This window comes from Protopterus annectens, chromosome 7.part0, assembly GCF_019279795.1.
Source record: "Protopterus annectens isolate FY-2018-M chromosome 7.part0, PAN1.0, whole genome shotgun sequence".
Lineage (NCBI taxonomy): Eukaryota > Metazoa > Chordata > Ceratodontiformes > Protopteridae > Protopterus > Protopterus annectens.
Genome location: NC_056739.1, coordinates 1,997,060,229 through 1,997,082,340, shown reverse-complemented (window position 1 = coordinate 1,997,082,340; position 22,112 = coordinate 1,997,060,229). Strand labels below are relative to the sequence as shown.

General features: G+C 42.9%; 1 protein-coding gene across 1 annotated transcript in view; it reads left to right on the top strand.

Moving 5' to 3' along the window:
• The window catches only part of COPG1 (COPI coat complex subunit gamma 1), a 1,279,491-nt gene that overhangs the window by 938,480 nt on the left and 318,899 nt on the right, over positions 1 to 22,112 (top strand). The window contains exon 18 of the mRNA XM_044078421.1: positions 4,146 to 4,214. Within this exon, the coding sequence (XP_043934356.1) occupies positions 4,146 to 4,214 (69 nt within the window). The remainder of the gene's footprint in view (positions 1 to 4,145; positions 4,215 to 22,112) is intronic.

Sequence of the window (22,112 nt, the reverse complement as noted above, 5' to 3'; positions counted from 1 at the left end):
CTGAGACTCCAGCCCTGTACTTTGCGTCTGTAAGTCAACACATTAACTGTTATGCCAACCCCCTTCTCATGGTTCCCTCGGCAAGACTGCATATGTGGGGACCACAGTGGTACCTCAGAGAATTTGTCATTTGTATAATTGTTACCAGAAGGAGATGATTCACTTACTGCCTTATATAAGACAAGAGCTCGCATGATGGTCCCAAAAGGTTCCAGAAAGTCAGGGTGCACCTTTCAAGCAGCTACAAGAGAGCTAGACCACCGGTACCTTGGGCACAGCTTGGGGAGCCTGCTCAGGAGAAATTCGGGTTCAGGACATCTGGGATAATAACTGTGAAAGGCATGTCAGCATAAAAGAAATGGTGATGAAAGAGGCAGTTGGGGTCCTAAATCTTTATGGAAGCCAGTTGTTCTGTTGCCAGTAACAGTTGACACACATTGATGTGGTATATAAACAAGGAAGGGACTCACTCCTATCCCCATGTGTGCTGGCAGAGAAGGTTTGGTGGATAGCCTTGGAGTCAAAAATATACCTAATGTCCTATTGTATTCCATCTCAGCAGAATTCTCTTCTCTAAGTGGATCAAAAATGAAGCACTGGCAACTGGTTCAGGCAAATAAAATGGTAGACTCCAGATGAAATAAGTGTATTTAATGGATAAAATAAAGCACTTTTCATCCGGTATATTAACTTGAACTTCTTCAGATAAAAACAAGTACAAATTAGAGTTTTCCCATGTGGTTGTTCAGTAGCAAGCTCTTAAAGGAAAATCACTACAATACCATCCAAGGTCATTCTTAACTGTTGCATAGGTGTAAAAACATTGTTAAAAAGTCTCAATTATTTAATCTATGTAAAATATTTAGAAAAACATTTTATAAAACACATATATTAAAACATATTTTAGAGCATATTTTAGAATGTTTATCTCAAGTTTTTCAATTTTAGCATGCAATGAATTTAGGGTTGCCACCTTTTCAAATGCGCAAAGTGGGACAATTTTTGGTACAAACTTCAGATTTTGCAGGACGAAACATACTGACGGCCAGTACAAAGGACAGAACTGCACTTTTTTGCCTAAATAAAAGCTTATTCTTGTAGCATTTTAGTTGCTTATTCTGCTTCTTATAACATTTGGGTGTTTCTTATGCAACTGTTACATAAAATATATGAAAAAATGTTGTCCTAAAATCTCAGGACATTTGCCATTTTTACAACTTTTTTGCAGGACACAACTGCCCCACGCAAAGTGGGACAGGTGGTAACCCTAAATGAATTGAGCACGTCATTCAATCCCAGGATAATATATGCATTCAAGCGGATTTAACAGTAATTCCAACTGTTCAAGAATTACTGTTAGGGGTCCACCCCCTGAGTCAGTGTAAACTTGTTCTGTTACCCAGAATTTGAAAGTGTGGTTAGGGTTTGCGGTTACATGTCTAGCTAATGCATTCTCTGTTTTGTTTTTTCAAATGTTGTACGTATGTTGGTAAATCCTGTCTTTTAGTTTACGTTCTGTCTTTCCAACATAGAAGGAAGGACGGACATAGTTGGCATAAAACAAGATAAACTAACATTTTGGATTGGCAATTATATATATTACTGCTTTTCAACACTTTGCCATTAATTTCTACACTTCGTCCTTCCTGTATGTATTTGCAGTATGGACCTCTAAGACATTTAAACATTCCAGGATTTTTAATTATGGTTGGTCTCCTAACCTCCAATAAGTTTTTCAAGTTCTTCCCTTTCCTGAATATAATTTTGGGGCTTGTGCTTAGTTTGCCCATTATTTCCCTGTTGTCCAATAATAAATTCCAATTTTTGTTTAGCATGGATCAATGTAGAAGAATATAATCAAATCCCCAAGGGTGGATGTTGGAGAGAGATGCATTTCTAGGCCTAATCCGCAGAGTGTACCACAAGTAGACTTGTTTGCTTTACTGAGTAACAGACAGCTGACAAACTTCTGTTTCAGTGCTCCTATCTTAGCAATATGAGCAGTGGGTGCTTTCTCCTTTATTTGGGCAGGTCTGTTTCTCTGTGCTTTCTCTCTGATCACCCTAACCCCCAGAGTGATTAAAAAGTTAAAAAAAGAAAGGGCAAAAATGTTAATAAAAATGCTTTGGCTGAGGCAGCATCGATTACCCTCTTATAGAGATCAGAGAAAATCCCTTAATTCTGCCTCAGAGTGTGAAACTCTACTCAAGGAGTCATCAAACCTGTGGACTGCCAGACTGATGACATGGATTATTTGACTTGCTACACTTTGGGCACTTCTTTTCAGTGAAGATACTTAACATCAAGAAGAAGTCTAGAAGTCTGCTACTATAGCCAGTGGAAAAGATTTTCAATATGGTGCAAGAGGAGGAATCAGGATACCAGTTATTACTGATTCTGTAATGTTTGCCTGAACTGTGTGTCAAAGTTGGCAGTTTTAGCCTGCATACTTCTTTGTCTCCAGTTAAGCAATTTCTAAAGAGGATGCTACATCTTTAGACCCCGTCAGAAAAAATGTAACATCCCATGGGACTTTTTATCTTTTTTTTTTCCTTAGAAAAGCTGACCAAGCTCCCTTTGAACCAACTGCTGGTGCCACATCCCTCAAGTTTCTTAGAAGACAACTGTTCTGCTAATAGATGCACCAACTAGGAAGATCTCAGACCTGCAGGCACTGAAGTGCAAATAATTTTTTTAACCTTTCTCAAAAACAAAATCTGCCTAAGAACATATCCTTTCCTCATTCCTAAGGTGGTCACTGAATTGTCTAAACCTGACTGTGCACTTACCTGTCTTCTTTCCTAATTCATAGAATAAAGGTAGAAGAATTCTTTATTCCTTTGCTGCATGGAGGCAACTGAGATGCAACTTGGATAGAACCATAAACATAAGTTGTTCAGATCAGCTGTGTGTTTTTTGCAATTAACAAAGAAATGAAAACCATCTGTAAGCAGATTGTTAGCAAATGGGCATATCCTTTTGCTAAATGGCTCATGGCAGAGCTCTTGCGGAACATGAAAAGTTATATCCTCTGTGGGCTGTGGCCATCACTGCATGCTTTCTCAAAATGGTGAGTACAAAGGCCATTCTGAAAGTGGCCACACAATCCTTGGTACACACATTTTCCTAACACTGTTGATTGGATATCTTCTCTAGGAGTACATTAGGCTTTACCACTGTTACTCTTCTGGGCCTCCTGTAGTCTGCACATGGGCATTAGCCAGCTACCCATCAGCTCTTATGTCTGAAAATTGTCCTACTGGTTACAACTGCTGCAACAGTGATACATACGAAGAACATATTACAGTTGTCTGGGGAACTTGTCATAAAAATAGATGTTTAAGTACGATTACTGTTGCAGTAATGTTTTCCATCCACCTTCCATTGTTCTGGTTTGGGAATCCAAGGGCTGTGATGGCTACCAGTTAACCTTCCGTCCTCCTCATGTGACTTCTATGCTCACGTTTGATGCAGGGCCTCCCATCTTCTTGTGTCCAAATGGCATTGGGTGAGAGAGAATTCATAGATCCATCAGGTAGTTATTGCAAGGGGACCCAGAAAAAATATTGTAGGGGGGTCCTCATGTTTTAAGAGTGGTCCCAGGATTCAGAAGAGGGGATCCTTCCAGCAGCTTCTAAGACAAAATAAGATATAAAAATGTAGTCAGATGTCATCTTTGTACTAGGAGCATGCTGATGTCCCAGGGAAAGGGGAGCATCTACTTGGCTGATTTGGGAAGGGATGCAAAGCTGTGTAAATGGGATAGACTTTGGCCTTTGGGCAGCAAAATTGCCAATGGCTGTTGCTACTGTAACAGTGATCCTTCTCAAATTGTACTATTACGGTAAGTTCCTTACACAGTTGTACTTTCTTTTAGGTAGCTCCACTGTAACGTAATATGACAGATATTAGCCTTGAGAAAAAGGAGATATTTGGGCTGAACTGTTTTAAAATGCTGTTTGAATTACCTAAAAATGCAGTGCTTTTTCTAAGCATTAACTGAAGTAAAAGCAGGAATTTTTTGAAAACCAGGTTATACTCGTCAGCTAAGTTATAATTATAGTTGTAAGTTTAAGTAAAATAAGGTTAGGAGCATCATTTTGTAATACATTGGACTTTAAATAAAAATGTTGTTTCACTTTCAGAAATCACACCAGCAGCAACAATTAAATTACCAGACAAAGTACCAGCAACCAGGCAAGACATTTTCCAAGGTAAGCAAGCAATGTTTTTGAAACAGTAAATAAAGTTTAGTACTTTATTTAAGTTAGTAGCAGTACATATTACTTTTACAGTATACCTTAGTGACGTATATATGGTTTATATCACAAGCAATTCTTTGTGAATTTGTTTAGAGATGCATGTGTCGCAATGAACTAATTTGCATTCAGGTAGCACTGGCTTTAAAGTCATATAAAATGTGTGTATGTCAAAGTTCCTACTCCTAAGTGATACACAGGCAAGCTTTAAATCCCTCCCAAACCCGGTTAATTCCACTGGATATGCAGAAACATAATCACCACATTGTACTAGTATGCAAACCCCAGAAACAAACCTACATAGTGGAACCAAGCTTTTCTGGGAGGTTGGCATAATGGTTAAGGTGTTTATCTTACAAACATAAGGTGCAAGGTTTGATTCTCAGATGGGTTAATTGACTAGGCTTAAAATGGCCCACAAAGGCAGTTAGTCTAGTACTAATCTGTGAACCTTAGTAATAAAAGGAAAATAATTTTGACCAATAGTAAGAAGAGTAGTTCTCAGAATGTTAAACCCCTTATCACTGAAAAAAAAAACATTTTATAGCCCTTATCACTGAAAAAAACTCAGGAGCTTAATAAAATCCAACAAATTCAAGTTTGAGGCTAACATAGCTAAGCCAAAGACAATTACAAGGCATTTTTAGTTATGTTTGTAATCGCAAAAGCATGCTGCCGCAATGTGCTGAGCTGGTTGTGGATGATGTTACCTGCACTAAGACTGAAGATACAGCAAACCTACTGGCCAATGCAGTTAGCTTGAACTTTATCCCTCTCTCCCCTTTGTCTGTTCCTCACAATATACCTGAAACTGGCTTGCCTCCAGCTGTTACTCAAGGCCAAGTCCTAAAAGTGCTATCAAAAGCTAAAAATACTGCATCGGTGGGTCTTAACAATATCCCTCGATGCATCTTGAATAGCAAAAAGCACACTATAGCCACACCCCTAACAACACTGTTCAGTCTTAGCCTCCATGCAAGTTTTGTACCAAGTGAGTGGAGACCAGCTACAGTAATTCCCTTGCATAGGGAAGGACCTTCCACAGACCCAGGCAATTACAGATCCACAAGTCTGACGAGCCTCATATGTAGAGCCATAGAAAGACTTATAATATAACTAATCACTCAGGAAATATGTAATCTCCAAACACTGGACCAGTTTCAATTTGGGTTAATCAAGAGCAGGTCATGCTAAGTCAATATGGTGGATTTTTTGGAAAGGTCACCAAAGCAGTGGATGAAGGCAAAACAGTACATGCCACGTACCTCGACCTGGCAAAGCTTCTGACACAATTCCCCACTCAGGCATAGTAGAAACACTAAACAAACAGGGAGTAAATCCCTTATGTCATTTGCTGGATTGCCAATGGTCACAGAGACAGACTGCAGATAATAAAAATAGGGGAAGTTACCTCTATAAAGAGACCATTCACCAGTGATGTCCCCCAGGGTTCTGTGCTGGGACCTCTCCTTTTTGGCATCTACTTTTCTGAAGTAAAAGCCAATATCAAAGAGGTCTGGCTGATTACCTTTGCAGATGACTGCAAGCTAGGAGCAGTTATTGAATCTCCAAATGACGTAGCCATCCTGCAGGAAGGTTTGTACCAAATAAGTAACCATGGACTGAAACTGAATGGCTGTGCAGTGGTGTTAGCATTAAGTACAGTGTTCTTTAGTTTGTGCAGAAGCCAAAAAATACATTATTGTATCCTTTGGGAAATCATGTGCCCAAGGGAACTACCACATTCTCAATATGTCCCTAAGATTTGACAGTTGTTCAGGATTTGGGAACTTATGTGGACAGTGACCTAACTTTTCACCATGTGTTCAGTGTGGTAAGAAAATCCTGCTATATTGCACAGGTTTTAAACAGAGGGACTGCCTAGATCTAGAGATGTTACTGTCCTCTTTACTCAGCCCTCATTAGTCCATTCACTGAGTATAATGCCCCTGTGGCATGTATCTATCTAGACACATGCAGCAACTGCAATGCCCACAAACATACATTATTAAAAAGATACAAGACCTAAACAATATGTCTTACACAGACCGACTCAAAGCCCTGTCACTATATACTGTATATTCTACAGACTGCTAAGAAGTGACCTGTGTCTAGCATGGGTCTATATTAGTTCACCAAAAGATATTTTCAATGAACACCTCTTCATCAATACCTAATCAGTGAAAATCACTTATGAGATTCACAGAATTTTCCCAGGGCAGTGAAGTAGTTGGCCAACTGCACAATTTTGCCCTTTTCCCCACTATAGTGTGATCTTGGAGTTGGTATATATATTTGGGGAGGGTGAAGCATCTCATTTGGGTGAGTTTAATTTAGTGCATTGTGAGTTCTGTTGTGCTGTGAGGCAGTTGTTTCATTGCCTTGGGAAAATTCTGTGAATCTGGGACGTGATTTTCACTGATTGGGCACTGAAAATATCTTTTGGCAAACTAATATAGACCCATCTGGCATACATGGCATCCTCCAACCCAGTACTGATGGACCTGTTGCACATCAGGAAGTCAAATGACATCAGAAATACTTAGTCTGGGGATCTAAATCTCTTCTTCAGCATCAACAGAATAATTTGGAGGGATGGGTATATCTCGTCGAGAATACTACAGCTCTGGAACAGACTTCCCATCCATGTACAGAAAGCTCATCCCTGTTCATATTCAAGTACAACTTTGATCTATAGATGGGTAGTAGAAAATTTACTCCAGGACGCAGCACAGCTCCTAAATGCTTTATCCCTTGCATGACTACCCTCAAATTATTGTATGATCTTTGATGTTTATCGTGTTACACTGCTGCAGTCATTACACTTGGGGTTATCCTGCCATCAGGCGGTTCCCCAGTCGGCCTGAGTTCCAAAGTCTTGGTCCGGTGTCGGTTGCTGTCGCCTCCTTCCTGACGTCAGTGCAGCAGGGGTATACAAGATGCAGCCGACGCCATTTTCTTCAGTCTTTCTTGCCACGTGGTGCCCGAAGCAAAAGCAGTTCGCAAGTGCCGGTCGGCCGTCTCCTGAGATTTTCATTCCGAATCCAGAACTGAAGTCTTCTACAAAGCTAAGTACCCCATTGGGGAAACTTTTTCTTGCCTCAGACCGATGTCAGTAAAAGTTATTAACTGTATTTCTTGTGGGAAGTAAATACCCCATAAGGATTTCCATTCTTATTGTATCCCATGCCTAGGCCCAGACCACGACATCACTGGTTGTCGGTTTTGTGCTAGGTTTAACAAACGCACTATTAAACGTCGGTTTGACTTTGCCCGACATTATTTTGGTAGAAAATTCAATTATACCATGCCGTCGGAACTTCCAATGACTGGAATACATAAAAAGCGCAAAGACAAGGATAGGCATCCGAGGCCCAAAACTGACGACGAAGCCTCTTCTAGGCCAGTCGCCAGTTCTCCGGTTTTCAGCAAGGTGCATTCGCAGCCCCTGACGACCGCTTTTGTAGAACCACAGACCGCCTCTGACTCCCACGTGGAGATGGCTGGGCCTTCGGACACACAAGTTATTCAGCCTACCGAAACTAACCCTTCAGAGGGATCTGGAGTAGCTGAGCTGCCCGCAGCTTCAGAGGGTGTTTTCAGACTTGCTCAGTTAAGCATTAAACTCTCTGCTAAGTCTAAACCAGCTTTAAAATCAAAGAAACAAATACAGCATTCTCCAGCACAGGCCTCCATGCCTAAGAAACAAATGCTCAAAATGGCCGAAGACCTAATCACTCTGATCAGGGGGTCCCATCCCCCTCCTGATAAAAGGCCTAGACAGGATGTAGACTATGACTCATCCGACCAGGTGTCCATCTCTTCAGATTCATCCTCAGACCTAGGATACTCTTTACCCCCTTATGAGGATTCTGATGCTGAGGAGTCAATTCCATCAGCCTCTCCGCTTGAGGACTACTCCTTTGGGGAAACCGTGCACACCATGAGGGAGCATTTCCATTGGGAAGGCCAGGATTACTCAGAATCCAAGAAAAGGCTCAGAGACTTCCTTTTATTACCTCAACACAGACCCCTTGCTATTCCGCCAGTGTTAGATATTGTGGATGATGTGTATACTGAATCCAGCCTAAATTCTGATTTACCTCCAGCCCCAGTTAAACCTGACAGATACTACAGAGTCCCTGACTCTCACAAATTTCTGTACAAAAGCCCTCTTGCTGACCCTGAAACTATTTCTCAGGGACCCAAAGGGGTTAAGGCCTCATCAGCCAAGAATCCAGTTCCCTCTAACAGAGATTCCAGAGCATTAGACAGATGGGGAAAGAAAGTGTACACGTCTGCAACTTTAGCAATGAGAGCCTTAAATTGCCAGTTTCACATGCTAAAATATCAGCAATTTCTACTGTCTCATTTGAAACAAAAAATGCTTCCAGATTCAGATCCTCCTACTTTTAAAGGATTTACTGCATGCAGCTGAACAGGTGGGAAAACATACTTTGCAATGTGGTTTTGATTCTTTAGAGGCCTCCTGTAGAGCAGCCATTACAGGCTCTGTCATTAGAAGACATGCTTGGTTAAAAGAACATACGTTACCAGATCATGTTAAAGCAAAATTATTGGATGCACCTTTGCAGCAGGGTGTGTTATTTGGAGTTAAGGCAGAAGAGGTATTAAAGAAAATGGAGGATAAGGCAAAATCTATGCAAACGGTCAAAGATTTTTTACAGGTTCAGCCTCCTAGATTTAGCAGAAATTGGCCAATTAAGAATTGGTCCTTTCCAGTTACAGACAGACCTCAAAGGGGCAGATACAGACGTCCAAGAGGTAGAGGTCAACCACAAGGTCCTTACAGGCCTCGACAGTGGGTTGCATCAGGCCAGAAGGAAGGGGAAGACAGGACCCAACCATATAAAAAGCAACCCCAATGACTTCCCACTACAGCTGCCAAACAACTCTCTCTTGGCAGCCCCTTGGGAGGAAAACTGGCACTTTTCTATCACAATTGGCATATGATCACTAAAGACAAATGGGTTCTCAACATTGTATCTCAAGGTTACAGGTTCCACTTTCACACTCTGCCAAGGTTAAAAGGAATGCCAAATCTGCCACCATATCAATGGGCAGAGACTCAAAAACAAATTACAGCACTCATGGATATGGGAGCTATTCAAAAGGTACCACCACAGGAGCAAGGACAAGGTTTTTACTCAAGACTCTTTCTGGTTCCCAGGAAGGGCAAAGCCTGGAGGCCCATTCTGGATCTTTCTTCTCTAAACACTTACCTGGATGTTCCGAAATTCAAAATGTTGGCACTACAGCAGCTTCTTCCCATGCTGGGCAAGAAAGCTTGGCTCGTGACATTGGACCTCAATGAGGCATACCTGCATGTCCCTATCAGACAAAACTGCAGAAGATACCTCAGATTCATAGCTGGTTCAATGCATTATTAATTATCTGCACTGCCCTTTGGCTTATCTACTGCACCCAGGGTCTTCACAAAGTGCCTGGCACCAGTAATTGCATTTTGCAGACAGAAAGGAATTCATATTTATCCGTACCTGGACGACTGCCTGATTCAAGCAGAGAGCAAGGACATTCTTCTAAAGAATTGGCCAATTAAAAAAGTTATTAAGTTGCCTGGGGTACACAGTAAACGAAAACAAATCAAAACTAGTACCCTCACAAGAGATAATATTCCTGGGTGCCAGCCAGACGGCTTATCTCACGCCAGACAAGCAAGGACAACTGACTCAATACTTTCAATTGATGGCAACAAAGACTCAACTCCCTGCAAGAAAAATTCTGCAGGCTTTGGGTTACATGGCATCTTGCATACTACTAATTCCATATGCCATACTGCATATGAGGAAACTACAATGGTACCTAAAGAATGTATGGTCTCAACACTGTCAAAGTTTGGAAACAGTTATACCACTAATTCCTTGCTTTCAACAGGAGTTTCAATGGTGGGCTCAAGCTTGTCACCTCAACAAGGGACAGCCTTTTACTCAACCCACAGCCAGGCAAACACTGACAAAAGATGCCTCGGGCTACGCCTGGGGAGCACACATGGCAGGTAACTGTATTCAGGGCAAGTGGCCCGCAGAACAAAGGCATCTTCACATCAATCAAAAAGAGATGCTAGCTGTACAAAATGCACTTATAGCTTTCAAGGACCTGCTGCATCCAGGACAACTACTACTAAAGACAGACAACACTACAGTTATGTGGTACATAAACAAGCAAGGGGGCAGTCACTCCTACCCCCTCTGCAGGCAAGCCATGACCTTGTGGAACACAGCTCTAAACTATCAAGTTCATCTGCAAGCACAATTCCTGCCAGGAGAGAAAAACACACTGGCAGACGACTTAAGCAGAAACATCATGGATCCCCACGAATGGGAATTGAATCCACAGATATTCAGAATAATAACACTGGTGGAGCCCGGACATAGATCTGTTTGCATCCCCAATGAACTGCCAGCTACAGAAATTCTGCACAAGGAGTTACCATAGCATAGAAAGTGTATGCCCTCTCATTCAGCTGGAAACACCTACTAGTATACGCTTTCCCACCACTACCTCTCCTGCCAAAGGTACTCATAAAAGCCAGGCAAGAAGAGCCAAAGATGATCCTGATTACACCAGACTGGCCACGCCAGCACTGGTACCCAATCTTAAAGAACTTAGCACAAGGACCACCCTGAATTTTACCTCAAATCCCACATCTGCTGACTCAGCACAACAATCAGATACTACACAACCAGCTAAAGATCTTAAACCTAGCTGCATGGAAGATTCCTTAGTCAAGCAGTCAATGCCACTCTCCAAAGCTGTTATGGGTGTCATTCTGGAGGCCAGAAGGCCTAGTACCAGGAAAGCCTGTTCGGATAAATGGAAGAGATTCTGTGCCTGGAACCAAGCACACAGCCTTGACCCTCATGTTCCAAACATTCCTCAGATACTACAATATTTAACTGAGATGCTGGACAAAGGCCTCTCCTTCTCATCCATCAAGATTCACGCCTCTGCCATCTCTGCTCATTACAACACGAATCCACCAATTTTTTCTAATCCTTTGCTAAGACAGTACCTCAGAGGGGCTAAAAACATAAGACTGCCCCGTAGAACACCTACTCCAACTTGGGACCTCAACTTTGTTTTGGAAAAATTGACTTTACCTCCTTTTGAGCCAGCTAACACAGCAGAATTAAAATATATCTCTTGGAAAACTGCTCTGCTCTTGGCAATAACATCAGCACGAAGAGTTTCAGAATTACAGGCACTAATGGCAGTGGAATCTTTCCTCATTTTCCACCAGGACAGGGTGTCTTTAAGAACTAACCCTACGTTTATGCCAAAGGTGGTTTCCAGTGTGGCTCTAAACCAAACTATTCATTTGCCAACTTTTTATCCAAAACCACAGAATAAAGGGGAGAGACTACTGCATTCCTTGGACATTCACAGGCAGTTGCGCTTCTGCTTGGACAAAACCAAAGCTTTCAGGATATCTGAGCAACTATTGGTAGCATATGCTGCAGGAGCACAAGGAAAAGCCATTTCAAAACGGACTATTTCAAAATGGATAGGACATTGTATACGTTTCTGCTATACACACCATGAGAAACCTGTACCTAGCAGCATTAGATCCCACTCCACTAGGGCAGCAGCCACTTCAACTGCCTACCTCAAAGGAGTACCTACCAAGGATATTTTGGAAGCAGCAACTTGGAGATGTCCTTCATGGATGCATCTGCAGTCATAACAACTGGGTTGTCCTGTCGTCAGGCAGCCCTTCGGTCGGCCGGATTCCAAAGTCTGGGTCCGGCCACGACTGATGTCGCACTTCACCCGACGTCATCTCTGCTGGTCTTCGGGTATAAAGGCATCAGCCGACGCCATTTTCCTCAGTCTTTCTTGCCGCGCTCAAGCAGAAGCTGTTCGCAAGTGCCGGTCGGTCAGATCCAGAGATTACTACTACCGAATACTACTCAAGACTTCTAAAGCTAAGTACCCGCTGGGGACTCTTTCTTGCCTCAGCCGATGTCAGAAAAAGTCAATAACTGTTTAACTTGTGGGAAACAAATACCTCATAAAGATTTCCACTCTTACTGTTTGCCTTGTTTAGGCCCAGACCACGACGTAGCAGCCTGTTCGCCTGTGCTTCTTCAACCGACGAACGCTTAGGCGCCGGTCGGAGTTTGCTGAACAGTTTTTCGCTCAGATTTTGCGTACATTATGCCGCCGGATCCTCCGACTACCCAAATTGTTAAAAACGCAAAGAAAAGACCGACACTCGCGGTCCGCGGTTTCGGCCGAAACCACGGTTAAGCAAACCGCGAGTGTCTCGGTTTCGGCCGAAACCGAGAAAACTGATCAAAATACAGCCGAATCAATGACTACTACTGAGGTTTCTGCCACTTTTCTTGAAACAGCCTCAGAAATTATACCTACAACTGTGGTTACTAGTGACTTATCAGACACCATCCCTTTGGATGTCTCTACCCCAGCACGTGGTGCTGCTAGGCCTCCTGCAGCCATGTCTATTAAGGCCTTTGCCAGGGCTAAAGCAGCCAAATCTACTAAATCAGTGCCTGTTAAACCCCCCTCAACCAGGCCCACTTCTAGTTCACAAATGCTTACTCTGGCAGAAGATTTAATATCCTTAATTAGGGGATCTCAATCTCACCCAGACAGGGCCTCTCAACCCCCAGAAAAGAGACCTAGAGCAGAGCCCCCCGAGCCTGTCTCCTCTCATGATTCTGCGGATGACTCAGATATTACAGACCAGCCAGAGGCTCCTTTTTCCAATTATGAAGACTCCGATGCTGAAGAATCCATCCCAGCTGCCTCTCCACCAGAGGAATTCTCCTTTGGAGAAACCTTACATGCCATGAGAGAACAATTCCAATGGCAGCAACAGGATTTCTCAGATTCCAGAAAAAGACTTAGAACTTTTCTGCACTTACCACAACATAGGCCCTTAGCTATACCTCCTGTCCTTTCTGTTGTGGACGATGCATTTAATGATGTCTGCACGGCACCTGACTCCTTACCTCCAGCCCCTGCCAAACCAGATAGATTTTACAGGGTGCCAGACACTCATCACCACCTATACAAGGCCCCACTGGCAGACCCTGAAACTATATCCCAGGGGCCTAAGGCAGTAGTCTCGACCACAGCAAAAAATCCTATTCCTTCTGAAAGGGAATCCAGGTCTTTAGACAGATGGGGCAAAAAGTTTACACCTCTGCTACTCTCTCAGCTAGAGCTTTAAACTGTCAGTTTCACATGATACAATACCAAGAGTTTATGCTTGATCAGTTAACTAAAAAGCTATCCTCTGATGACTCTATAGATAAGAAATATGTATTAGAAATGGTAAATAACATACAACAGGTTAGTAACCATTCTTTAAAATGTGGCTATGATGCACTGGAGGCTTCATTTAGATCAGCCATGACTGGCACAGTGATAAGAAGACATGCATGGTTGAAGGAACAGGCCTTACCGGATCATGTTAAAGCTAAGTTATTAGATGCTCCTATGGATAAGGCCAGTTTGTTTGGTACACCTGCCCAGCAGGTAATGAAGAAAATGGAAGAAAAGGCAAAATCTGTACAAACGGTGAAAGATTTCTTACAGGTTCAGCCCCCAAGGTTTAGCAGGAACTGGCCTGCCAAAATTGGTCCTTTCCTGACTCCACAAGATCCCAAAGGGGCAGGAATAGACGTTCCAGAGGCAGAAATCAATCCAGAGGGGGTGCCTACAGAGGACGACAGTGGCAAGGTAATAACAGAGGCACAGACACAGCCACTACCACTGCAACAGGACAATCACAATGACTTGACTCTAACTCCGCCTACCAGGGAACAAATAGCAGCACCATTAGGCGGAAAATTAGCCTTATTTTCGAAAAATTGGCACTATGTCACAAAAGACAAGTGGATTTTGCAAACCATAGACCAAGGTTACCGGTTCCACTTCCACACTTTACCAGTCAAAAGAGGAATGCCAAACCTGCCTCCAAATCAAAAATAGAAGCTCTACAGCAGATAATGCAATTAACAAAGATGAGAGCTGTGGAAAGAGTACCAATAACAGAACAAGGCAAAGGATTCTACTCCAGACTATTCCTAGTTCCAAGAAAAGAAAAAAGTTGGAGACCTATTCTCGACCTGGCCATCTTAAACACATACATCATTGTCCCAAAATTCAAAATGCTGACCCTACAGCAACTTCTTCCCATGCTGGGCAAGGAGTGTTGGCTGGTAACTCTAGATCTCAAGGAGGCATACCTGCACGTCCCCATTCGACCAAATTGCAGAAGATACCTCAGATTTCTTGCAGGATCAGAGCACTATCAATTCTCAGCATTGCCCTTTGGCTTATCTACTGCCCAGAGTATTCACAAAATGCCTGGCATCAGTAATCACCCACTGCAGACTACAGGGAATTCAAATTTATCCATACCTGGACGACTGCCTGCTACAAGCGGACAACAAAAGCAAGCTGACAACAGATTTGCAAAGGGTCATTTACTTGCTACAAGCCCTGGGATACACAGTCAATTTTCAAAAGTCAAGGCTGATACCATCCCAAACAAGGACATTCTTGGGCTGAATTGGACACAGTAAAACAAATGGCATTCCTAACTGCAGAAAAACAAAAAGAACTCCCTCTTTACTTCTTGGCACTAACAAAACAGAACAAGCTAACAGCAAGAAAAGTTCTGCAGGCCTTGGGCTTCATGGCATCATGCATAATCTTGGTCCCACATGCCAGACTGCATATGAGAAAACTACAGTGGTACCTAAAGAATTTATGGTCCCAACACAGGCACAGCCTAGAAGCAGAAATACCACTAATCCCATGCCTAAAACAGGAGTTCCTATGGTGGGCTCAAGCATGCCAGACAAATCCAGGCCTACCCTTTCACAACTTTCGAGCAAGCCAAACCATCACAACAGACGCCTCAGACCTAGGATGGGGGGCTCACATGCTGGACAAATGTGTACAGGGATTGTGGACTCAGGACCAGCTACACCTGCACATCAACCAAAAAGAAATGCTGGCAGTAAAACTGGCAATCCAAAAATTCAGCCCATTTCTCAAAGAAGGCCATTTGATGATAAGGACAGACAACACCACAGTCATGTGGTACATCAACAAACAGGGAGGCACTCATTCATACCCCCTATGCAGAATGACTTTGGACCTTTGGAACCTGGCACTCAGCTACAACATCCAGTTACAGGCAATGTTTGTACTGGGAAAGGAGAATACTCTAGCAGACATATTAAGCAGAACCACCTTGGATGCTCACGAATGGATGCTACACCCGGACATCTTCAAGACCATCACAAAGAAATGGGGAATGCCGCAGATAGATCTATTCGCTTCCCCTCTCAATCACCAGCTCAAAAAATTCTGCACAAGGACATTCCACCCACTTGCATGGAAGGTGGATTCGCTCTCCTTCAGCTGGAAAGGTCTGACAGCATATGCATTCCCACCTCTTCCCTTGATACACAAGGTATTACTAAAAATCAAGGAGGAACGTCCAAGGATAATCCTGATAGCTCCGAACTGGCCAAGACAACACTGGTACCCATTGCTGAGGAGCATGTCTCGGGACAAAATGTGGGCAATACCCCTGATGCCTTTGATGTTAACTCAGAACAACTACAGCATCATGCATCCAAACCTAAAAACTTTGCAACTGACTGCATGGAACATCACATAGCAGCAACTAATCCAGATCTTTCCCAAAGGGTTAGAGACATTATCCTTGAAGCCCGCAGACCTTCAACAAGAAGGAACTATGCAGGAAAATGGAAAAGGTTTGTCATTTGGAGTGCTGAAAGAGGAAAAGACGTGTTGAATATAGATATTGCTAACATTCTGGAGTATTTGGCAGAGCTACTACATACAGGCCTGTCCTATTCCTCCATCAAGATACATGCATCAGCTATTTCAGCAGAATACCGCTTTGATCCACCAGTCTTTTCACATCCTCTACTCAGGCAGTTCCTCAGAGGGATCAAGAATGTAAAACCTCCTAGGAAACCACCATTGCCAGCTTGGGACTTGAACTTTGTGCTAGAAAAGTTGGCACTCCCGCCTTTTGAACCAGCAGCAACAGCAGACCTACAGCATCTATCATGGAAAACTGCTTTCCTACTGGCAATAACCTCAGCAAGGAGGGTTTCTGAACTTCAGGCCCTAATGGCAGTACAACCCTTCCTAATCTACAACAAGATAGTGTCCATGAGAACTAATCCTACATTTATGCCTAAGGTGGTATCCAGAGTGTCTTTAAACCAGGCAATCCACCTACCTACCTTCTTCCCCAACCCACAAAACCGAGGGGAAAGAATGCTGCATACCTTGGATGTACATAGACAGCTACGCTACTACCTGGACAGAACCAAAAGTAACAGAAAAACTGACCAGCTTTTTGTAGCCTATGCAACAGGAAGGGAAGGAAAAGCAATTTCCAAACAGACAATCTCCAAATGGATAGGAAATTGCATACGATTCTGTTACTCCTTCCATGGAAAACCAATTCCACAGAACATAAGACCTCATTCTACAAGGGCAACAGCCACTACCACAGCCTTCTTACGAGGAGTGGCAACCAAGGACATTATTGAGGCGGCTACTTGGACCTCCGTGCATACATTTGCCAAGCATTATAATTTACCTCTGTATTCCAGATCCCGAGCAGGGTTTGCCACTGCTGTACTGCAAGGGATCCTAACCACACCATAATTTCTTCTTCCTCCTCCCCTAGTTGGCTATGGTATTCTACCCAGTTGTTATGACTGCAGATGCATCCATGAAGGATATAGTACAGTTTTGTACCTACCATAAATGTAGATGTCCGAACTGGATAGCATCTGCAGTCAGGATTACCTCCCTCCTTCCCCTCTGTGGTACTCCTAGGGTATTTACCCCCCTAATAGCTAGCTGGTGGGGGGGAGTCTCTTATGGTGTATTTGTTTGTATATATGTACATACATGCTTATTTCTTGTGTTTGCCTTCTATTTTTTTGGAAACATTGGCATTTATCCAAAATTTAGCCTTCCAAGAGGGCAACTGGCATCTGGGGCAAGAAACACTGAGGAAAATGGCGTCGGCTGGTGCCTTTATACCCAAGACCAGCAGAGATGACGTCGGGTGAAGTGCGACATCAGCCGAAGCCGGACCCAGACTTTGGAATCCGGCCGACCGAAGGGCTGCCTGACGACAGGACAACCCAGTTGTTATGACTGCAGATGCTATCCAGTTCGGACATCTACATTTATGGTAGGTACAAAACTGTACTTTCTGTACATACCTTCACCAAACATTACCATCTGCCTCTATACTCTAAATCCAGAGCTGGCTTCGCCACTGCAGTGCTGCAAGGGCCTTATATCCACCCCTAATGCCTTATAGAACCAGCCACCCTACCTCAGCTTTGGGATTCTACCCAAGTGTATTGACTGCAGCAGTGTAACACGATGAACATAGTACAGTTTTGTACCTACCATAAATGTAGATGTTCGAGTGTATACGCTGCTGCAGTCCAGGTTACCCTCCCTCCTTCCCCTCTTACTTACTGGTACGTACCTATGTCTTCTACCCTCTACTACATATGGGGAGTATTTGCTGGTAGCTGAAAGTTGTTGTTTGCTTTTTTTATGTATGTTTTATTAGCAATTTGAATTAACTACCTATTTGGGGGCACCTGACATCTGGGGCAAGAAAAACTGAAGAAAATGGCGTCGGCTGCATCTTCTATACCCCTGCCGCACTGACGTCAGGGAGGATGCGACAGCAACTGACGCCGGACCAAGACTTTGGAACTCAGGCCAACTGGGGAACCGCCTGATGGCAGGATAACCCCAAGTGTAATGACTGCAGCAGTGTATACACTCGAACATCTACATTTATGGTAGGTACAAAACTGTACTTTATTGTCAGTGAGAGTAATACAGTGATTGTTTTTACCTATTCCGTGGTCAATTTAACATCACACCGAGGTAGGTTAAGTAAAGCAATAAAAGAAAATTGTCTAGACTTAAAAAAGCCCGTAAGGGCAGCAAGCCCAATATTTACCTATGAACCTATTTTACTGCTTTAGACATTTTGTTTGGAGGTGTTATAAACATAGAAAGTGTATTTAAGGGCAAAAATATATTTTTTATGTTTGGTGCTCATGTACACTTCATGACAACTTACCTTCATTTCTTGTTTTCTCTCTGTGTACTTTCTGAGAAAGGGACTGAACATTTGACATGGTTTTGATGTACTAGTGCTTTTACTGTTGGATTTTTGAGGAACTGTGTGTAGAAGTGCAAGTTGTGTGTGCTGTTTGTGAAAACTTGCTTGGCTGTTTAACTACTGACCAACTCTTCTCAGCAGTGCTTACTGTCAGTCAAGCTTCTTCAACTACAGCATGGGTTTTTAACACCAATCCTGCTGTTTCTTCTCTCGCTTGTAGCTAAGAAACAACAAAATGAGGGTTCCTTGATTACATTGTGGACTCAAACAATGCCTCAGCCACTTGTAGGTGACTGTGCAGTCACCATTTAGTGTCCTGCAGACCACCCATTGGTTTCTCTTGGTTCTGTTGGTGTACTCCTGTCTTACAGTATGGACTGGGGCTTAGCTACATCATCTGAGGCTATCTGGCCATTGGAGAACTATATTCTTTGGATCAGAGTTTCTCCAGGAGGTTCTTCTCGTCAGGGTCCTGAAAAGGGACCTCTTACACAGGATGAAGTGCCATCTTTCATTTGGTCTCCTTCCAGGGAGGTTAGACATTGCTCATCCAAAAACATTTTGTCTGTTTAGAAGGATGATTTTCTTCTTAGCAAGGAGGTAGGCTTTCTATCCTGGAGAGCGGAAGTACATACAAGAATAACCTGGTCAATGTATTCCTGAGGAAAATGGTAGAGGAGTCTAACAGAGACAGAGATGGGTTCTGGGTTCTCGTTTGTCTGATTCTCAAGCCCAAGACTCCTAGAGGACAGTTTGTCCTCTTCAACTCCATTAGATGAGTCTTCCCTTTTCTAAGACTAGTTCCAGGATGAGTGAAGTATTTTTATGGAAACAAGTAGATGTTCCCCCTAAACTGAGGAGATGTTATGATAAGCTGCAAGTGGATTTACCACATGCTACACCCATTCCTCATATTATGCCAGCCTTGGAGGTGTTAAATGCTGTTTGCAATAACCCTGACCTTCAGCCTTCAATCCCCAAAAAAAGGCAGAACACTTTTGCTTTGCGGACAAGAAGGTAAGGTAGTGAACAAATTTCATAAGATTATTTCATTCTTATGGTGTTGACAACTTGTGCGATTGTTCTCACACACTTCCTTCATAAGGTAGGTCCTGTCTGATTCCTACAGTTTCTGAGGTAAGGTAGTGAGCAGATTTCATAAGATAATTTCATTCTTCCAGTATTGACCACTTGTGAGATTGTTCTAACACACTTTCTTCAGAAAGTAGGTCGTGTACGAGTCCTATGATTTCTGACCTGTCTCAGGTGTCTAAACATGCTCTGAAGAGTGTGTATGATTGTGCAGATACTGTGTCAAGAACCACAACCACTGCTGCTGCTTTTGAGAAGATATGCCTGGGTATTTATCCATGTTTCTTAATGAGGTAAAGTCCTAGATTTTAAACTAATTTAAACAAGAAGGTTTTGTTTGACTGTGCTGCTACTCAGGTTCTCAAACAGTTTGACAGTTGGAAATTAATATTTTTCAAGCCCCCCCCCCCCCAAAAAAAATGTTTTTTTCAAACCCCACTTCATAAATCTTGCAAAGACTTTACTTATTTCAAAACGCAAAATAATCAATCCATGTTATAATCTGGCAATCGGGGAACAAAAGAAAAAAGATGTCAGGAGGGTAACAAAAAAGGATCGTTTTAAAAACAAGGACAAACTACAACTTTAGAATGACTATGCCAGCACTCTCCTGCATTCCTTTCCTACATCTCTTAAATTTCTTTCAGACCATTGAGTACTAATGCTAGTTCAGGAAGGTTACAGTTGGTACTAAATCCACATACTTCCTTTCATGGAAATTCCTCCCGACTCTCCAAACCAAACAGAGTTTTTTCCTCAGGATCTTCACTACGTTTTACCCTAGGAGTTGTACACTAGTGCATTCAGACCAAGGGGAAAAAGGCTTCTACTCCAGAACGTTTCTAGTCTTAAAAAGCAAGCATTCCTGGATACCAGCTCTAGATATTTCCTTTCTTAACCTGATTCTGAAACTACCAAAATTCAAAATGTTAACCCTTCAATCTCTGTTACCAGTCATTACATGTCTTATTTTATAGTAACATTAAACCTAAAATGAATTTCTCATCACATTCCCGTAGCCACAGGCTTCAGAAAATTTCTCATTTTCTGTATCTGGGTCACAATATCATTTCTGTGGATTAATGAAAATGAAAATCCCAGCGAAACAACAAACTTGTGTACCACCGAACGGTGACAAAGGACGCCAGGAACCAGGATACTGTGCTGGAAACACTTGATTTATTAGAATAAAATTGGTTAAGCGCTTTCTACAGTGATAAATCTGTCTTCATCAGAACCTGTGGATTAACCTTTGAGTTAGCCACAGCTTCTAGGGCATTTACTGAATGTCTAGCTCCAGGGATAGCCCATTGCAGACTTCATGACATTCACTTTTTTTTTTTTTATTATTTAGACTACTTACTGATCTTTGCAGGGTGTTTTGCCAGATGTCAGTAGTCTTAACATGGGTTTCTTCACTCCATACCAATCTAGGTATCCAGATAAGTGTTAAAAAAAATCCTCCTTGCCTTTGTTACACAGGATTGCACTTTCAAGACTGCCTTCTAGAAATGTCTCTTCAAAGGCATTCCTAACACAGGAAAAGGTAAATTTGAGTCTAGAAGCTTTCCTGGTCTTCTCCAATCGGTCTGTTGATCCTTGGGTCTTCCTGTTGTGCAAAAGCCCGTGATTGACCCAATTTCCAGAGTCTTATATCATCCCAGGCAGATGGATATCTGATGACTTATATCCAATTATCAGGGTATAAAAAGGGGCATCTCTTGGTGCCATCTTCAGTTCTTTCTAGCCGTACAATCCAATGTGCTTAAAGTGTGATCTGAAGTAGTTAACTTCATTTGATCATCAACCTGTGGGTTTTGGATCCGATACGGATCCGAGCCGGCAGCTTACCAAGCAAAAGATCCGAGCTCCAAGCTCCTCCTCCTTACCCATACTACACTGCATCCTCCTTCCAATCCTCAGATCTCCTTTGCCGCAGCTTCGCCAAGATGGGATTCTTGAGCTCCAAGCAGGTAAAGCGGGTTTGTTGGACAAACTTTAGATCTGTGTGGTGTGTGCACGTGTGTATTTATTTTTTTTCCCATTTAATCCTCGAGTTTTCGTAAAAAAAAAAAAAAGTAGTAGAAAAAGGAAAGTTTAAAACTTTTCACCCAGTGTAGGCCTCCCCTTCCCACCCTTGGCTTGTGTGTTTGGCTAGTTAGCCTTTGTAAATGCACAGAGTGTGGCCATAAGCTGTCGCCAGCCGATGTTCACACTCTGTGCGTGGTTTGTTTAGGGGTTTCACATTTCACCTCGGGCTGCAAGATATGGGCAGCCTTCAACCCCCGGGCCCTGCGTGATCGCAGGACCAAGCTGATTCTGGCTGGTCTTCTATCAGCAGAACCAGCCACCTCTTCCGCTTCATCTTCAGCCACAGCTGTGGCTGTTCAGGCTTCCGGCCCTCCTCCACTGTCTGGGACTCCCACTCCCACTTCCAAACAGGGCGAGAGAGAGGTCAGGAAGGAGAAACACAAGGAAAAGGATAGAGAGAGAGAAAAAGAGAGAGATAGAGACAGGGAGAAGGGTCG